This window comes from Chionomys nivalis, chromosome 1 (genome assembly GCF_950005125.1).
Source record: "Chionomys nivalis chromosome 1, mChiNiv1.1, whole genome shotgun sequence".
Taxonomy (NCBI): domain Eukaryota; kingdom Metazoa; phylum Chordata; class Mammalia; order Rodentia; family Cricetidae; genus Chionomys; species Chionomys nivalis.
In genome coordinates, this window is record NC_080086.1 from 2,792,015 (window position 1) to 2,809,777 (window position 17,763).

Here is a 17,763-nt window from a genome sequence, read left to right on the forward strand (position 1 = left end):
TGTAACTCTGTCATCAGTGAGTATACTTTCAATGGCCACTCACTACACTCAGTGGATTGGTCATCAAATAAGGTGTGGTGGGTCTGAACTGTCCAGCAAAGGCTCCTATGTGAAACCTTGGCGACAGATGATGAGATCTTCTGGAAATGACTGATCATGGTGGACCTAACCTTAGGGAGGCAGTTGGAGGAAGTAGGTCCCTGGGGACATGTCCTTCTAAGACCCCTCCCTGGCCTCAGCTCCTGGGCTGCCACCAAGTGAACATCTTTGCCACGCACACTCATTACGACACTCAGCTTTATTATGGACCCAAAGCAAGGAGTCGACAGACTATGAAAGGAAACATTCAAAACCACGAGCCAAAAATCAACCCTTTCTCCCAGAGGCTGTGTAGAGCCAGTGTACGACAGTGAAGGACTGACAAACACGGAAAGCTATATGAGAGGTCTCTGATCTGTGTGTGGTTCTATATGACCTGTGTGTGGCTCTATATGACCTGTGTGTGGTTCTATATGACCTGTATGTGGTTTTATATGACCTGTGTGTGGTTCTGTATGACCTGTGTCTGGTTCTATATGACCTGTGTGTGGCTCTATATGACCTTTGGGTGACTGGTGTGTGGTTCTATATGACCTGTGTGTGGCTCTATATGACCTGTGTATGGTTCTATATGACCTGTGTATGGCTCTATATGACCTGTTTGTAGCTCTATATGACCTGTATATGGCTCTATATGACCTGTGTATGGCTCTATATGACCTGTGTGTAGCTCTATATGACCTGTGTATGGCTCTATATGACCTGTTTGTAGCTCTATATAACCTGTGTATGGCTCTATATGACCTGTGTATGGCTCTATATGACCTGTGTGTGGCTCTATATGACCTGTGTATGGCTCTAAATGACCTGTGTGTAGTTCTATATGACCTGTGTGTGGTTCTATATGACCTGTGTGTGGTTCTATATGACCTGTGTGTGGCTCTCTATGCCCAAGAGTAAAGCTTTCCCTGGGTTTGCAGAGGCAGCAGAACCTCTTGCACCTACCTTATACTCATCCACAATAATGCTCAGTGCCTCGTGCCCAGCCTTCCTCATGTCTTCCAGTTCTTGCTTATGCTTTTCCTGAAAAGGAGAAAGGAAACTGAATCTATAATTTGTTCTTCAGGTTTGTGCCATGGTAATAATAAAGTGACCACCTTTCCTTTTATACCCTGTGGCTTGCAGCACAGAGTCTGCAGGTGACATCGAGGAGAATCGGATTAGCTGGCTTGATTTTTTGGATAAAAGTTCATCTAAAGGCAAGCAGAGAGGGAAGGAGGCATTTGTGAGGCAAAGGCAGAGGCTCTCTGTGAGTTTGAAGCCAATCAGGACTACATAGTGAAAGACAAGCAACTAAGGGACAAATAGTGACATTCTGTTTCAAAAAATAAAAAAAAAGCGAAAGTATTTGAGTACTTCCTCCAAAATCAGGTTTGTTTTCTGCATAAAATTCAGTAACATGCAGGCTTTTATGTCTTCCATTATTCCTTTTGACGAAAATATGACACCTTGATCACACTTAGCAATCCTGCAACACTCATTCTTTAGTTCCTTCTATCCAGAAAGGTCCTCACAGGGGTGCTGCAGTCTGGGCTCCCACTTCCCAGGTCACCTGGCTATGCATCAGAGGCAGATGTGCTGGAAACTCAAAGAATAGCTACTGCATAGATACACACATAAATGGGGAACTGTACAGTCAGCAGCAACATCTACATAACTGTCATATTGTGATTCACCTAAGGTTCATTCTCCAATACCCAAGTTATAAATTATTTCTCAATCCATATCTCTTTTATGCTTTGACACTACCAAGCCTACTAAAACTAATATTCATTCCTTCTAATAAATTAATCCAAGCAAAGAAAGACCACCTTTTGTAGTTGGAGGCTGCTTGCTCGTTCCTGACCCAGACTTCCGAAATAATCACTCAGAAACTATGCCATTTGAATCACTGCTTGACCAATAGCTTAAGCATATTTTTAGCTAGCTCTTATATCTTTGGTTAACCCATTTCTATTAATCTATGTATCACCACATGGTTGTGGCTTACTGGCAAGGTTCTAGCGTGTCTGTCCCCCATGGAGGCTACATGGCTTCTCTTGACTCCACCTTCTTTCTCCCAGCATTCAGTTTAGTTTTCCCCACCTAGCTTCTGTTCTGCCCTGTGCAGGCCCAAAACAGCTTCTTTATTCATTAACCAATAAAAGCAGCACATATACAGAAGGACCTCCTGTACCAACCTTCTGCTACACAGATTGTGCACAGCCACCTTTGACTGACAGGCTGGTAAGGAATAAGAAAACAAAGAAACTGAGTGGCCCACTCAAACATGACTCTCTACCTAAGCTAGGGTAACTGATCTTGCCTCCCAGATTCTTTAGAGGACTCAGTCTAGAAAGAGCCCACTGGAACTGAAACTGATGACGCCGTCTGACTGAGACACTTTTCCAGTGCAGGCTTGACAAGCACTTTCTCTGAAGCCACAGGTCATAACCAACCAACTCCCCTGGAGAAGGCGGCACATGCAACTTCAGACCACACAGAAGGAGATGGGTGCAGCAAGAAATCAACACACGGGACATCAGGGTAAAGCCCAAGGCTCGGAGGAGGCTGTCCTGCTGTGCTCTGGGGATCACCCAGGTTGGCCTACTGGAAACCAGAGCAGGGAAAGCTCAGGCCATGTAAATGGAGACTGTACTTTCGTATCCCAGCTGCCAGAACCCAAATAATCACACAGAAGCTACATTAATTACAACACTGTTTGGCCTGTTAGCCCAAACTTCTTATTAACTAACTCTTACATCTTAAATTAACCCATTTCTATTACTTTATATTTTACCACGAGGTTCGCGGTTTGTTACCTCTTGCTTCTTGGGTGATTACATGGCGTCTCTCTGACTCCATCTTCTTTCCTTCTCTATCTCTGCCTGGATTTCCCACCCTGCTATATTCTGCCCTGCCATTGGTCAAAGCAGGTTCTTTATTAACCAATGGTAATAAAACATATTCATAGCATACAGAGGGGGATCTCACATCAAGGCCATCATACAAATGTCCAAAGAGATATAATGCAACACCACCTGCGTGCTTCTCAGCGACACAAGACGTTCCTTCAGGGTCTCCCTCGATAGCCTAGATAACCTAGGACTCATTACACAGTCTCCTAGGCTGGTTTCCAACTGACATCATTCCTCCTTCTGCCTAGCCAGTGCTGGATTAAGGCTTAAACACCATACTCAGCTTCCTTCTGACAATGGCATCAGGTCTGGCTGAGCCCGAAGGACTCCCTACCCCTTGCAGAGAATGTAGGCATAGGCTGAGAGACATCTGGCACTTGGGTTTCTTCATACACCTGGTAACAAGTTATAGCACACAAATCTTCCCATGAGTCTCAAAATCTCATTTTCAGACAAGTATTAAGTGGACAGAAATAACAGATCTAAGGACCAGTCTGAAAGTATCAGGCAGAAACACAAACAGAAGCAAACTTCCTTGGCAAAGCTGTGACAGCAGCTAAGTTATGACCTCAGCAAGCCTGTCCCCTCAGCTTATGGTAACACAATCTCCCAGGATTCTTTTGACTGAACGGCCTTGACCACTAAGGGCTGCCTCCACACACTGCACACATTCCATCTGCAAGCTTAGAAGGGCCTTGCTGAGTCCTGCTCACCAAAAAGAAGAAACTAGAACAAATTCCTCCAAAACTTTAACTGACAAACAGAAGATACGGTTGTATAAATAACTCCAAATCTCCTCGCAGAGGCACAGACATAAGTAGCTCATTTTCCTACATGCTAATTTACAAAGGTTGACAACCTCATATTCATATCTAAACCAAACCTGTAAGAAATTCATAAGTTAATGAGGAACGAAGATGAAACCATCAGGGTGATGCCCCTGTCTCCCTCCTTAAGCACAGAGGCTCATCTGTCCAATGGCAGGCTCTCAGGCATCAACAACTCCACCCCCACGAGGAGCCTCCAGTGAAGCCACTGGGCATCACGTTAGCACCACTTGGGGCGCTAAATTCTTCAGAGGTGGATCCTTGAGAAGACAGCTGAAAGCTAATTTAAGCCAAGCAAAGCGAGGAAGGGATGGAAATGGACGTGAGAAAAGAAAGAAGATTAAGATGTAGGAGGCAAATGGGGAAGGGATGCTGACGGAAGAAAGGGAGAAAGGGGGGAAGGGGGAAGGGAAGGTGAGAAAGAAGGGGACACAGTGCAGCAGTCACCATGATCTCAGGACAGCTGCATCTCCCTCCTGGTGCAGGGATGAGCAATTCCAGGCCTCCCTGCCTAGGGATCAGAGGGTGGCATTCAGTCAATTAACATGGGAGCACAGTCCCCAGGCAGGGGGTGGCTCACTGGTGAAGCCTCTGCTGGACAAGCAGGAGACCTAAGTTCAAGCCCCAGCATCCATTACAGCCTGGTTGTATTGGAGTATCCCCACAATTCCAGAGCTGGGGCTTGCTAGACAATCGTCTCAAAATCACTGTGTGTGATTTAGGAAGACATCGGATATCAGCCTCTGCTCTATACACACATGAACACACATGTGCACACATACATACACACACACACACACACACAAGTACCTGTGCACACAACACACCTAAAAACGTCACTCTAACCACTATGGATACAAACTTCACCGTAAATGCTGTTGCTGCACGGCTTCTCCAGTGGTGGGGACGCGCCACGTTTCCTGCAGTTTAGCCTCAATGGTAGGAGCGCCTAGGAAGTTTCTCCAGATAGTTAACCTGTGGTCGTTATAAAGTAGCCAAGCAAGAAAAGCCACCTCTTCATGCTTTGGCCACTGGTCTGTGTTGGGTGTTTCTGCCCACAATATTATCATTCGGCTTCACTGTAGTGTGATTCTAATTGGTCTTAATAATAAAACCTAGAGTCAGATATTAGGGGGTAAAAGCTGCAAGATCAGAGAAGCAGAGCAGCCAGGCGCTAGTTTTTACCTCTACTAAGTCATCAGACCACACAGGGTAGTACCCTGTCTCTACATGTCCTCAGACCACACAGGGTAGTAAGGGTAGTATCCTGTCTCTACATGTCCTCAGACTGAATGCAATGAGCTTCTCTCTCTCCCCACCTTATATTCCTCTCTCCCCCCAGCAACATCCCTTCCTGTCTCCACCTCCCTAGTGCTGGGATTAAAGATGTGAGCTACCCCTGCCCTGCCTCTGTTTCTCTTTTAGACTAGATCAATCTCATGTAGCCCACAGTGGCCTTAACTCAACAGAGACCCATCTGCCTCTCCCTCCTAAGTGCTGGGATTAAAAGTGTGTGTCACCACTGCCTGGCCTCTATTGCTAACTAGTGTGGCTAGCTCCACACATCTTCAGGCAAGCTTTATTTGTTAGATCACAAAGAAAATATCACCACACTTCATGTATTTCAACATTCTAAAATCCCAGCTTTGAGACTTGCAGTGACTGGCAATGACCCCACCTCCAAAGATGTGGGGTTTGAGTCATTATTCTTGTATCCAATATGACTACACCTAGATGAGATAAGATCTGACCATCCTGGAGTTAGTGTGAACCCTAAAGCAACTGCTGGGATCCTTGCTAGGGAAAGGGAACAAACATGAGATAGAGCCTCTGAGAGGCAATGAAGACCAAGTGGAGACAGTCACACCGTAGCCAGACAACACGGAGCACCACCCTTCCCCGGGAGCCCTGCAGAGATGGCTGTAGAATGGCTGCACGGGTGAGGTCGGGAGAACGCGGGGTGTGAGAGAAGGAAGCCGGCACTACTCTCAAGAATGCTGTGTTGTGACACATTCCATACAGTGACGAGAAAGGGCTGAAGCAGGAGAGGTCATGGTGGCAAAGGCCTCATCTTAAAGTAAAAATGCCTTAACAGACTGAATGCTGGTGCAGACGTGAACGCGACAGTGCTTCCAGGAAGGTCAGAGAGGGAAATGAAGAGCATGATACTGACATCAGTACAGGTGACTTCCGCCATAGTGGACACCCTATAGGAGCCACAATCTACTACTGGGCAGGAAACGATTTATGAGCAATGTGTTTCCATGTGTACATGTGTGTTTGCTTCGGGGTGTGTGTGTGCGCGCGTGTGCGTGCATGCGCGCGCACACTTAACAAACACATGGTGTACTTAAATGTAAGTAAAGACCCTGGAGGGGATTCACAGAAATGGCTCCCATGGGCAGAGTCCTGAGAGGAGGGCAGGCAACAGACACTTTGGGAAGGAGATCATGTGTGCAGAGCCTTCCACACTCTGAACTACGCAAGTCTGTTTTCACTGTGAAGGCTGATGACTTTACAAAGAATAAAGTGAAACTGTCTATCTTAGAAACCACACTTAATTCTCTAACAATAACGAGGGCGACCCCAAGGCTGGGGTGAAGGAAGGAAGCTTGAGGAAGCAGCAGTCCCAGCTTCAAGGACCGTCGGTGTGGGTGCCTGCCTGGCCTGAAAGAGAGGACACAAAGGAGCAAGGCTGGAGTACGAAGGCACCAAGGGGTCTGTACGAGTGGGCAACTCGTGGGTCTACATCTGAGACAACATCACCGTCTGTGAAGGCATCACGTGCGCACACCACAGAGGCGCACACCACAGAGCCGCGCACCACAGAGGCACACACCACAGAGGCGCGCACCACAGAGGCGCGCACCACAGAGCCGAGCACCACAGAGCTCTGGGCACCACAGAGCCGCGCGCACCACAGAGCCAGGCAAGTTCACACCAGTCTGCCTTATCATCTACCTTTCGTTTCTGAAGAAAATTAGAAATTCATAAATCAAAAAGATTTCATTAAGCTCTCTCAAAGCAAAGACCACAAATTCTAATACAGTTTGACACGGAGTAAGGATATTACATATGCTGAAATCTGGGCTTTCAAATGCAGGAAGAAAATAACTCATCAAAATGGGGAGAGTCTATGCTATCAAGAAAATTCATCTCCTCTGTCTGTGACCGGAGACGGATCTCGACTAAGAAGTATTCACTGAGTTTAATCATACTAAAAGGAAACTAAAGGGTCAAGCTTGTCTGTTGCTGTAAAATATCAAATTTCCTATTTTTTAAAATAGTCAAGAAAAGATTAAAAAATTGCTTTTAAATTCCAAACTACATATTTTTCTGTAATATTTGCAACTTGTTAAACTCAATTTTATTCAAATATTACATTTTTAGTGTAACTGAAGATTCCCTACATTACAGCCCCTAGAATTTCAAATTTACTTTTTTCCTTTTTTTTGGAAAATATCTATTTATTCCAAATAAAATAACTTTCTGATATGAAATTAATTACCAGAAGGAACTACTTGTGACATAAAGCATATGTTCTATCTCGCAAATGCAATGTTCTCCCTCTCACAACTGTTAATTGACAAATCAACACAGGCATTCGCTCTCAGAAAACGCGGGTCAGTTTTCTCAGGTTTACATCAGAGGAACACGGAAAGCGCTGAGCAGAAACGGGGCATCCACCTCGAAAGGAACAGGAGTCCTTGATGCACCAAAAGGATCAGGTAGCAATTCTGCCAAGAGAGCGGTTTGATAAAACAAGACAATGATTCCATAACTTTGTACCATCTGCAAAATCTGCTAACAAACCAGTGGAATATCTCATAACTATGGAACCAGGAAGACCAAAGACAAAAACCAAATTCCTTCCTCTACAGTATTTTATAAAAGATAAACTTACAGGTAAAAGGCAGAAATATGAGGAACCCTTTCCTCTAAGTTCCTGTTTTCTCTCGGCACCCTCTCTGCCGGGGAGACAGCTTGCAGGACCTTTGGTAGTGTACAGGGAGTTAAATGTGCATGGTGCAGAGCCTCCCTACCCAGCCCACTCCCTCAGTCTCTTTGAATCCCTCCCATCTCAGTTGGTGGGTCAGCTGTTCCAGCAGCAACAGAAATCTACCACATCCCTAGACCCTTCGTGAGCTTCTAAAGCCAGGACAATACTCAAACAGCCAGCGAGATGGTACTGCCCTCTTCTCTCGTGGATGCAGTGTGATTTCCCAGAAGTCCTGGGTCTGGTGGTATCACCAACGGAGTTACCTCGGGGTCTTCACAGCTTCCTCTCCCTACTCCCCGCAACGCAGCCTGGGCCCCCCATGGGGTTCAAACCCTCCTGTCACAAGCTCTGTGCTCGATCCCCCGCTAGAGTTCTCACTGCCGTCTACAGCGTAGCGATGTCAAGGGTCTGTTTGCCCTTGGCTCCCTTTACTGCACGACGAACAGTTGAAAACTACAAAACTACAAACCTGTTTCAAAAACAAAACTGCCCTCCAATGCAGAGACTGGGAAGGCAGCTACTTGGTAAAATGACCACAGCACACACGCATGAGCATCTGTAACTCAGTGCTGAGCGGTGGAGACAGGCGGCAGCCAGACAAACAGATGAGCTCCCAGTCTAGTGACAGACCTTGTCATAAAAAGTAGGTGGAGGGTAACAGAGGATGACAGCTGCCAATGATAGATAACATCCTAGGCACACAACACACACACACGCACAAACACCTGCCATTGATCGATAACATCCGAGACATACAACACACACGCACGCATACACACCTGCCACTGATTGATAACATCGGAACATACAACATACTCACGCACACACACACACACCTGCCATTGATTGATAACATTCTAGGCATACAACACACACACATACAACACACACATACACACACACCTGCCATTGATTGATAAAATCCTATGCATACAACACACACACACACACACACGGACACACGCGCACACACACATGTACACACACATGCACGCACGCATGCAGCACTTGTGTGCTCACAAATTCTAAGCTAATAACACTGTCTTCTAAGTTCCAGATGAGTCATTTAAAGAGCGGTTTACATGGGCTAATGGTGAGAACAGGGAGCAGGCAGTGACAAAGTCACCCGATCGAGCCGTCCATGAAGCCTATACGGTCCTGTAGCTACACGCCCAGCCCCTGACCCAGCCATCCATAAAGCCTATACAGTCCTGTATCTACACGTCCAGCCCCTGGCCCAGCCATCCATGAAACCTATACGGTCCTGTATCTACACGTCCAGCCCCTGGCCCAGCCGTCCATGAAGCCTATATGGTCCTGTATCTACACATCCAGCCCCTGGCCCAGCGATAATTCTTCTAATAATTTACACTAAATCTACTGTAAGTCAAAATGTGATTTTTTTTTCCTTCTTAAAGTTTTTTAGGTTTACCTTCTTTCACGCCTAACATATGTATGTGCGCCGTGTGTGTCCCAGGTGCCTCCAAAGGCCAGAAGAGGGGCTGAGATCCCTGTGGATCTGGAGTGACAGCCAGTTGTGAGGCACCAAGGGGGTGCTGGAAACCAAACCCCAATCCTCTCTAAGAACAACTGCTCTCAACCACAAGATCACTTCCCCATCTTCCCACTTGGGCTTTTCTGACAAACAGCATGGACAGGCTCAGGGTGCGGCTTGGGGGCACAGTATCTGTGCAGCAGACAGAAAGTGCCGGGTTTAACACCCCCCACACCCCAACCACCATCACCTGCAAAAGAAACCAGGAACGCAGGAGCATGGTTTTAAAGCAGAAAACAAAACAAACCAGATGTGAAAGGGCTCATTCCCACGACAGAATCCTGCCTAAGTGATGGCTGTATCACAAGGAAACAGGAATGCTTGCTATGCTAGATGAACAGCAGATAGGAAGGCCTGGATCAGACCGCAGTGAAAACATTCGCTAAGGACAAGGAGCCAAGCGCGGAGCTGGTGTCTAGGGAAACATGAGGGATAATACCGAACCCTTGGCATTAAGGACAAATCTCCCAGGGCCAACATTACCACAGAAATTATGCCATAAACTGAAAAAAATAGTGTAAGTCACCACTGCAAATTAAGGACAACTGGCCTGGAACAGCTTCAACCGAGTCTGAGCTGCAATCAACGGTAAGCTGGAAAGCTATGTTACGAGCACGTGAATAGAGTACGCCACAGCCAAAACCTGGCCCTTCTTGCAGAGAGAGCAAAGGTTGTAAACAGACTAACAAACGGGAAATACCTTCATTAGCAGAAACCAAACTAAAACCCCTGTGCACGCGCAAAGACAGGACAGCTGTCAGGCTGTCGTTTAAGGAGAGAAAGAAAAGATTTTCCCACAGACCACTGAGGTAAGGCATCTCCCTTTGCACCCACAGGAGCAGGGCGACTCCAAGGTCAGCAGGAGGGGGTCACAGGACCCCACAGAACAGGACCAGCAGCGTTCCTTCTCGGTCCTCGCATGTGGTCATTCTGCAAACCCTCGCTGCCTCTGGGAATGAAGCTGCTGTGCACTCCAAAGCAGCATAGAAACTCTGGACAAACTTTAGAAAATGGTGCTTTTGCCACCCCAGCCAAACGCCGACCTGAATCAAACGCTTGCATTGACTTGGTAAGCCTTTCTAAGTTCCCTTTTAGAGATAATGCAACCACAATTAAACAAGTCATCACAATATAAGCATTGCCGAAATCTCCAAAACTCACCATGGGAATTTGTTTACCCAGAGGAGCTGAAGGAAAACAGTCTCTGAAGCATCTCCCAAGAAGCAGGGTTTCTAAACTCTGCACCTGCAAGCACCTGTCAATCAGCCCATCACACTCTGCTCACAGCACCTGAGCCCCTGTCAATCAGGCGAGCACACTCTGCTCACAGCACCTGCCAATCAGGTGAGCACACTCTGCTCACAGCACCTGAGCACCTGTCAATCAGCCCATCACACTCCGCTCACAGCACCTGCGAGCACCTGTCTATAGGGATAAGTCCCGCCCCTTACGGGGCTTGTTCGCCTCAGGCTAAAGTTTACCTATAAATCTGGCGAGCATGCTCTCAGCGCTTGTTTCTGCCTTCCTGGTCTCCACGGGAACAGTGGTTCTGTAAGTCTATTTCCCCATTAAAGCTGTATATATTTTTACAATCTGTCTGCATTCATTTACGCCGTTACATTTTGGCATCCAATGTCGGGCTATTTTGCCCCCAACTCAAGCGCGTAGCCCACTAGCTAACACAGCATGCTCCCGGGTGCTGATTTTTAGTTCGTGACTTAGGCCCCAGTGCCAAGTCCGAGATACACTCGGCCACACAGGCCCATTCTGCCCCGCCTGCTCGCCTGTTGTGGTGGCGCATGCCTTTAATCCCAGCACTTGGGAGGCAGAGGCAGGCGGATCTCTGTGAGTTCGAGGCCGGCCAGGTGGTGGTGGCGCAGGCCTTTAATCCCAGCACTCGGGAGGCAGAGATAGGTGGATCTCTGTGAGTTCAAGACCAGCCTGGTCTACAAGAGCTAGTTCCAGGACAGGCTCCAAAACCACAGAGACCACCACTGGCAGGAACCAGTCATTGCAGGTAAAAAAATTTTCTTTTATAAATAAAACGTCTGAACACGTTACCATTCAAGAATTTAACAGTTTTTTTAATTGTACCATGTGGGAGATTTTACAAAAGGTGTCTATCACCCCACATCTATGGATCCTTCTGGGATTCGTAGTTTTCATTGGCACTAAATGGTTTGATAACAGAAATATGATAAAGTCTTTACGAGATGAATCCAGGATTCTTAAGGCAGAGATTGAACACTTAAAAACAATTGAGAATGACAACAATCTTCTCAAGAATCAGTTTGAAGTCCTCCAGGAAGAGAATAGATCTTTGTTTAATATGACTCGATCAACCGAGCAAAATTTAAAAAAGGTACGGGCTGATGTTAAGGAGAAATTCATTACTATAGAAGAGGGAATAGCTGATTTGGATCGTTAAGCTTCAGTCCCTTTCTGTAGGAACTGAAACATTAGTGGCTGATATTAAGGAGAAATTCATTACTATGGAAGAGGGAACAGCTGATTTGGATCGTAAGCTTCAGTTCCTTTCTGTAGGAACTGAAACATTAGTGGCTGATATTAAGGAGAAATTCATTACTATGGAAGAGGGAACAGCTGATTTGAATTGTAAGCTTCAGTCCCTTTCTGTAGGAACTGAAACATTAACTGAGAGAATCAAAACTGCTGAATGTGACAATCAGATTTTGTCTAAAGCTTATGACAGATTGGCGGAAAGATTGTCAATACAAGAAGGCACGGTTTATGGCATAAAAATTATGTCCAAAGATGAGATGTTATCTCTAATGGACAAACTTCATACTTTAGAATCCTCAATGAAGGCTTTGGAACATAATTCTGGACATGAGATTCAGACATTGCAGAAGGCAATGGTGAATAGAATTGAAAAGATTGAGGAATTTCTAAATTCTGATGAAGAAGAGCAAAGGGTAGAAAGGCAAATTTTAACTACATCTGTGGGTAAATCTCTCCAGGATAATTCCCACAAAGCTCTACCTACAGCTCTACCTGCCTTTCCAGTAATAACAACAGAGAAGGTGATTGGTTCCAGAAACCCTAGGGTCATCAAGGAAGATACATGGGAGCCTGTCCGTATAAATGATCTCAAAGAAATTAAACAGGCTGTCATGACTTTTGGGATGCCCGCCTCTTTTGTTAAAGAGATGCTAAAATCTTGGGCCACGACAAGCAGAGCAACCCCCTTGGACTGGCTCCAGCTGAGCTCTGTGGTACTTGAGAGTGGACCGCAATTGAAATGGAAATGCTTATTCAGGCAAGAGGCTAGACTTTTAGAACAGCAGGAAAAAGCGAAGGGAATTGACATTTCCCTAGATAAAATTCTAGGTGAAGGGCTCTTTTCCGACCCTCAGGAACAGGCTAATTTGGGTGAAAACACACTCTCCATGTGTACTACAGCAGCCTTAAAGGCTTGGGACAGGGTACAAGACCCAGGACAGAAATTGGAATCATTTGTCAGAGTTAAACAGGGTCAGAGAGAACCTTTTAGTGACGTTTTACAAAGACTAAGGCTGTACAAATAGGGATATCTGACCCAGAAGCAAGACGTATAATGATTGAGTCTTGGGCTTATGAAAATGCAAATGTGGAATGCAAAAGGATTTTGGGGCCTCTAAAGCTCAGATCAGCGCCCTTGGAAGAATGGGTCTTGCATACACTGAATGTTGATACATTTGACTACGGCACTGAAGCATGGGTAGAAGAAGCAATTTCCAATGGTAAAAGGAGACATCAGAATACCAAATGTTTTAATTGTGGCAAAATGGGTCATATGAAAAGGAATTGTAGAAAACAGATTTTCAGAAATAATAATAATGCATCTTCTAGAAGTAACAGAAATAGGAGGACTCAGCCTTCAGGTTTATGTAGAAGATGTGGAAAAGGCAGACATTGGACGAATAAATGCAGGTCTACAAGAGATAGACAAGGCAACCTGATAAAGACGGGAAACGTGAGGGGGGGCCTCACAGGCGCCCATGGCAAACATGGTTCAGTCATTTCCAGTTTCTGCAGAGAAAGTGCCTCGTCAGGACAATTAGGAAGCCCCATGCCTACTGTTACAAGCAATAATGATCAGAAAGATAAGTTACGTGTGTTTTGGCAAACTTCTATAAATGATCAAAGACCTAAACTGAGAGTGTGTGTAAATGGCATTTTTATTACTGGCCTGCTGGACACAGGTGCGGATGTAAGTATCATTACTCCAGAATCTTGGCATCCGTATTGGCCTCTTCAGAATGTAAATGTTCATCTCCTGAGAATTGGAACCCTGTCTCGAGTAAGGCAGAGCATGAGATGGGTTGAATGTATAGGGCCAGAGAGACAAATAGGAAAATTAAGGCCATATGTAGCCAATATTGCAATGAATTTATGGGGTCGTGACCTATTACAACAATGGAATACCCAAATTAACATTCCTGCTACTTCTAGAGCCTATATTTCTGAGAATAATATTAAAAGATATTACAAACAGAGAAAACCAGCCATTCGGGCTGTACAAGAACAAGCAATTGATGTCCCTTCAGAGATACCAACAGCCTTGCCTCTAAAATGGTTGACTGAGAAACCAATATGGACAAAGCAATGGCCTTTAGCTGAGGAAAAGTTACAGGCTTTAGAACAGCTGGTACAAGAACAATTAGATGCTGTATATATAGAAGAATCTACCAGCCCTTGGAATTGTCCTGTATTTGTGGCTAAGAAAAAATCAGGTAAATGGAGAATGGTGACAGATCTCAGGGCTATCAACAAGGTTATTCAACCTATGGGCCCTCTGCAATCTGGAATTCCTTTGCCCTCTTTATTACCAAAAGGATGGCCTCTCATTGATTTAAAGGATTGTTTTTTCACTATACCATTACAAAAAGAAGATAGAGAAAAATATGCCTTCACAGTGCCTACTTATAACAATTCTCAACCTTCGAGGAGGTACCACTGGGCCGTCCTCCCCCAGGGTATGTTAACTAGCCCCTCCCTGTGCCAATATTTTATGAACCAACCATTGCAAATAATACGCAAGAAATTTCCCAAATCTATAGTATACCATTACACGGACGACATTTTGTTATCCGATTCAAACATGGATACTTTGAACAGACTGTTTGAAGAAATAAAAATACTTTTACCTAAATGGGGATTACAAATTGCTCCTGAAAAGATTCAGAAGGGAGATTCTGTTAATTATTTAGGTTATAAAATAGGTTTGCAAAAAATTAAGACACAAAAGGCACAAATTAGGAGAGATCGCCTACGAACTCTCAATGACTTTCAAAGACTGTTAGGAGACATTTCCAGTCTACGACCAGCTATTGGGATAACACCTCATCTAATAATTCATTTGAACAAAACCTTGGATGGTGATAAAGATTTAAACAGTCCCAGAGAATTAACAGCTGAAGCAGAAAAGGAACTGACAATGACTGAGGAAAAATTACAACAGCGCATGTGGACAGGGTAAATCCAGGCTCGATTGTATTCTCGTCATACTACCATCAAAAATTTCTCCTACAGGAATTTTAATGCCGAGAGATGATATTATCTTGGAATGAATCTTTTTACCACATAAACCAAGTAAGAAACTGAAAATTTATGTGGAAAAGATCTCTGAGTTAATTATAAAAGGCAAGCTGAGACTTCGTCAACTAGCAGGCATAGACCCAGCAGAAATTATAGTGCTTTTCACTGCTGATGAACTAAAGAAATTATGGGAAGATAATGAACCATGGCAAAGAGCTTGTGCTAATTTTTTGGGAGACATTAATAACAACTATCCAAAAAGCAAGAGGCTTAACTTCATAAAGAGAACTTCTTGGATTCTTCCTCGAATTGTCCGTGATGCTCCAATAACTGGAGCCCGTACATTCTATACTGATGCCAATAAATCAGGGAAGGCAGGTTACAAATCAGAAGACTTGGGTAAGGTGGAACAAAGTCCTTATGATTCTGTCCAGAAGGCAGAATTATATGCCATTCTTATGGTGCTAAGGGATTTTAAAGAACCTATTAATATAGTTACTGATTCACAATACGCAGAAAGAGTTATTTTACATATTGAAACTGCTGAATTTATACCTGATGATACAGAACTAACCTCATTATTTCTCCAGGTTCAAGATTTGATCAGGAACAGGCTTTGCCCTATGTACATAACACATATCTGATCCCATATGGGTCTGCCAGGTCCTCTAGCACAAGGTAATGAAGAAATTGATCAATTATTGATTGGTAGTGTGCTACAAGCCTCTGAATTTCATAAAAAACATCATGTTAATAGCAAAGGTTTGAAGGAAGAGCTTTCTATTACATGGCAACAAGCTAAGGAGATTGTAAAGAAATGCCCTACTTGCTCTTTCTATAACCAAATGCCACTGCCTGCAGGGGCTAATCCAAAGGGCACCCAAAGGAATGAAATCTGGCAGACGGATGTGTTCCACTTTGCAGAATTTGGCAAATTAAAGTATGTTCATCACACCATTGACACTTATTCAGGCTTTCAGTGGGCAACTGCTTTAAGTCCAGAAAAAACTGATTCAGTAATCACTCATTTATTAGAAGTCATGGCTATCATGGGTATACCTACACAAATAAAGATAGATAACGGTCCTGCTTATGTCTCTAGGAAAATGAAACGGTTTTTTGATTATTACAATATCAAGCATGTTATAGGTATACCATACAATCCTACAGGTCAAGCAGTCATAGAAAGATCGAATCAAACTATAACGGATATGTTGAACAAACAGAAAGGGGTAGAAAACACCCCCAGAAATAGGTTACATAATGCTTTGTTAACCTTGAATTTTCTCAACGCTAATGAGAAGGGAACAACGGCTGCAGAAAGACATTGGATAATGGAAAAGTCTACTGAACTAAATCAACCAGTTTATTTCAAGGATATCCTGACCTCAAAATGGAAGCCAGGAGATGTGCTGCGTTGGGGAAGGAGTTTTGCTCTTATCTCCACAGGTGAGGAAAAATTGTGGATACCGTCAAAATTAATAAAGGTTCGGTTTGAAGAAGAGAAGCCACTTGGAAAAGATAAATAACAATTCATTCACAAGGATGGCGAGCACAAGGATGGTAAGAAATACAGATAGGTTGGGGGCAGGGTTCTTTTCTTATCTCCACAGGAAAATACTCATCTTCAAAGAAATTAAGGGACCCTGAATATTTAATTACTGATGGATGGACACATTTTGTAAGTATTAATTTTTTATATATATGTCTTATTAAACATTTGTTTATAAATATGTAGAGCTGGTTTTGAAGTTGGACTCTGGCTCAGTCCCTCTCCAATTCCAAGCCTTATTAAACATTTCTTTATAAATATGTAGAGCTGGTTTTGAAGTTGGACTCTGGCTCAGTCCCTCTCCAATTCCAAGCCTGTTGGTAAGAGAAAAACCCAGAGTTTCTGGAGTGTCTGTCTCATGTCAAGAGTCATGATAGGGGACAGAAAGAAATATGAGATCAGAAAACATCTTTGCTTTTCTTCATATCTATCATACTTTTCACTGAATATATCTATCATGCCTTTCATTGAATATATATATATATATATATCTATGTCTATATATGTCTATATGATTAATGTTTAAGTTTTTCACAATGAACAATGAGTTTTTCCTGAAGAGACATTTGAAGTTTCCAGGAAGAAGATGGGGCCCCACAACAACAACTCCACCTGGTTGATATGACGTCATGATACTGATAGCGCTACTACAAGACCTGTTTTGGGTACCAGCTGCACAAGACGATTCCAACTTGGTTAGCCGAAATGGTACACATCTTATACAACATTCTGGCCAGACCTCCACAAAATACTCAGAGACTATTTGCAATTTTAAAAGACATTGATCTTGAAATTTAACCATCATTTTACTTTCACAGGATCCCCCAGAAAGAACGTCGCCCCCATGACAGCTGGAAGTAACTCTAGAGGACGACGTCCCCTCTCCCAGTAAAGTTTGCCCCTGGGTTTAGAGAATCATTTAGGGGTTGGGAGATCGGGGAGGAATTTTATAAGCTCAGGGATCATTTTGAAAAAAAAAAAAAAAAGAAGAGGGAATGATGGGATAATAGATTTATAATTGTGAGTTACTGTTTTTAGACAAATATATTGGTATCGATTCTTGCATATTGATACAAAGTTAAATTATATTGACTATTGTATGCATGCATGTTTCTACCTCTGTTTAAAACATTTTTATGTATTGACATATATTGTATTGATATATATATTGTATATATTTACCATATTGCAGTGTACATTTCTACCTCTGATTAAGATACTTATATAATGCTTGTGTATTGATATATATTTACCATATTGCAATGTATATTTGTACAGTGTTTATATTTGGA

The 17,763-nt window shown here is 43.8% G+C and overlaps 1 protein-coding gene across 2 annotated transcripts in view; it reads right to left on the reverse strand.

The window, feature by feature from the left end:
- Ccdc91 (coiled-coil domain containing 91) overlaps positions 1-17,763 on the reverse strand; it is a 194,140-nt gene that overhangs the window by 87,486 nt on the left and 88,891 nt on the right. For both annotated transcript variants that reach the window (XM_057786769.1, XM_057786777.1), the window contains exon 7: positions 1,045-1,122. In XM_057786769.1, the coding sequence (XP_057642752.1) occupies positions 1,045-1,122 (78 nt within the window). The remainder of the gene's footprint in view (positions 1-1,044; positions 1,123-17,763) is intronic.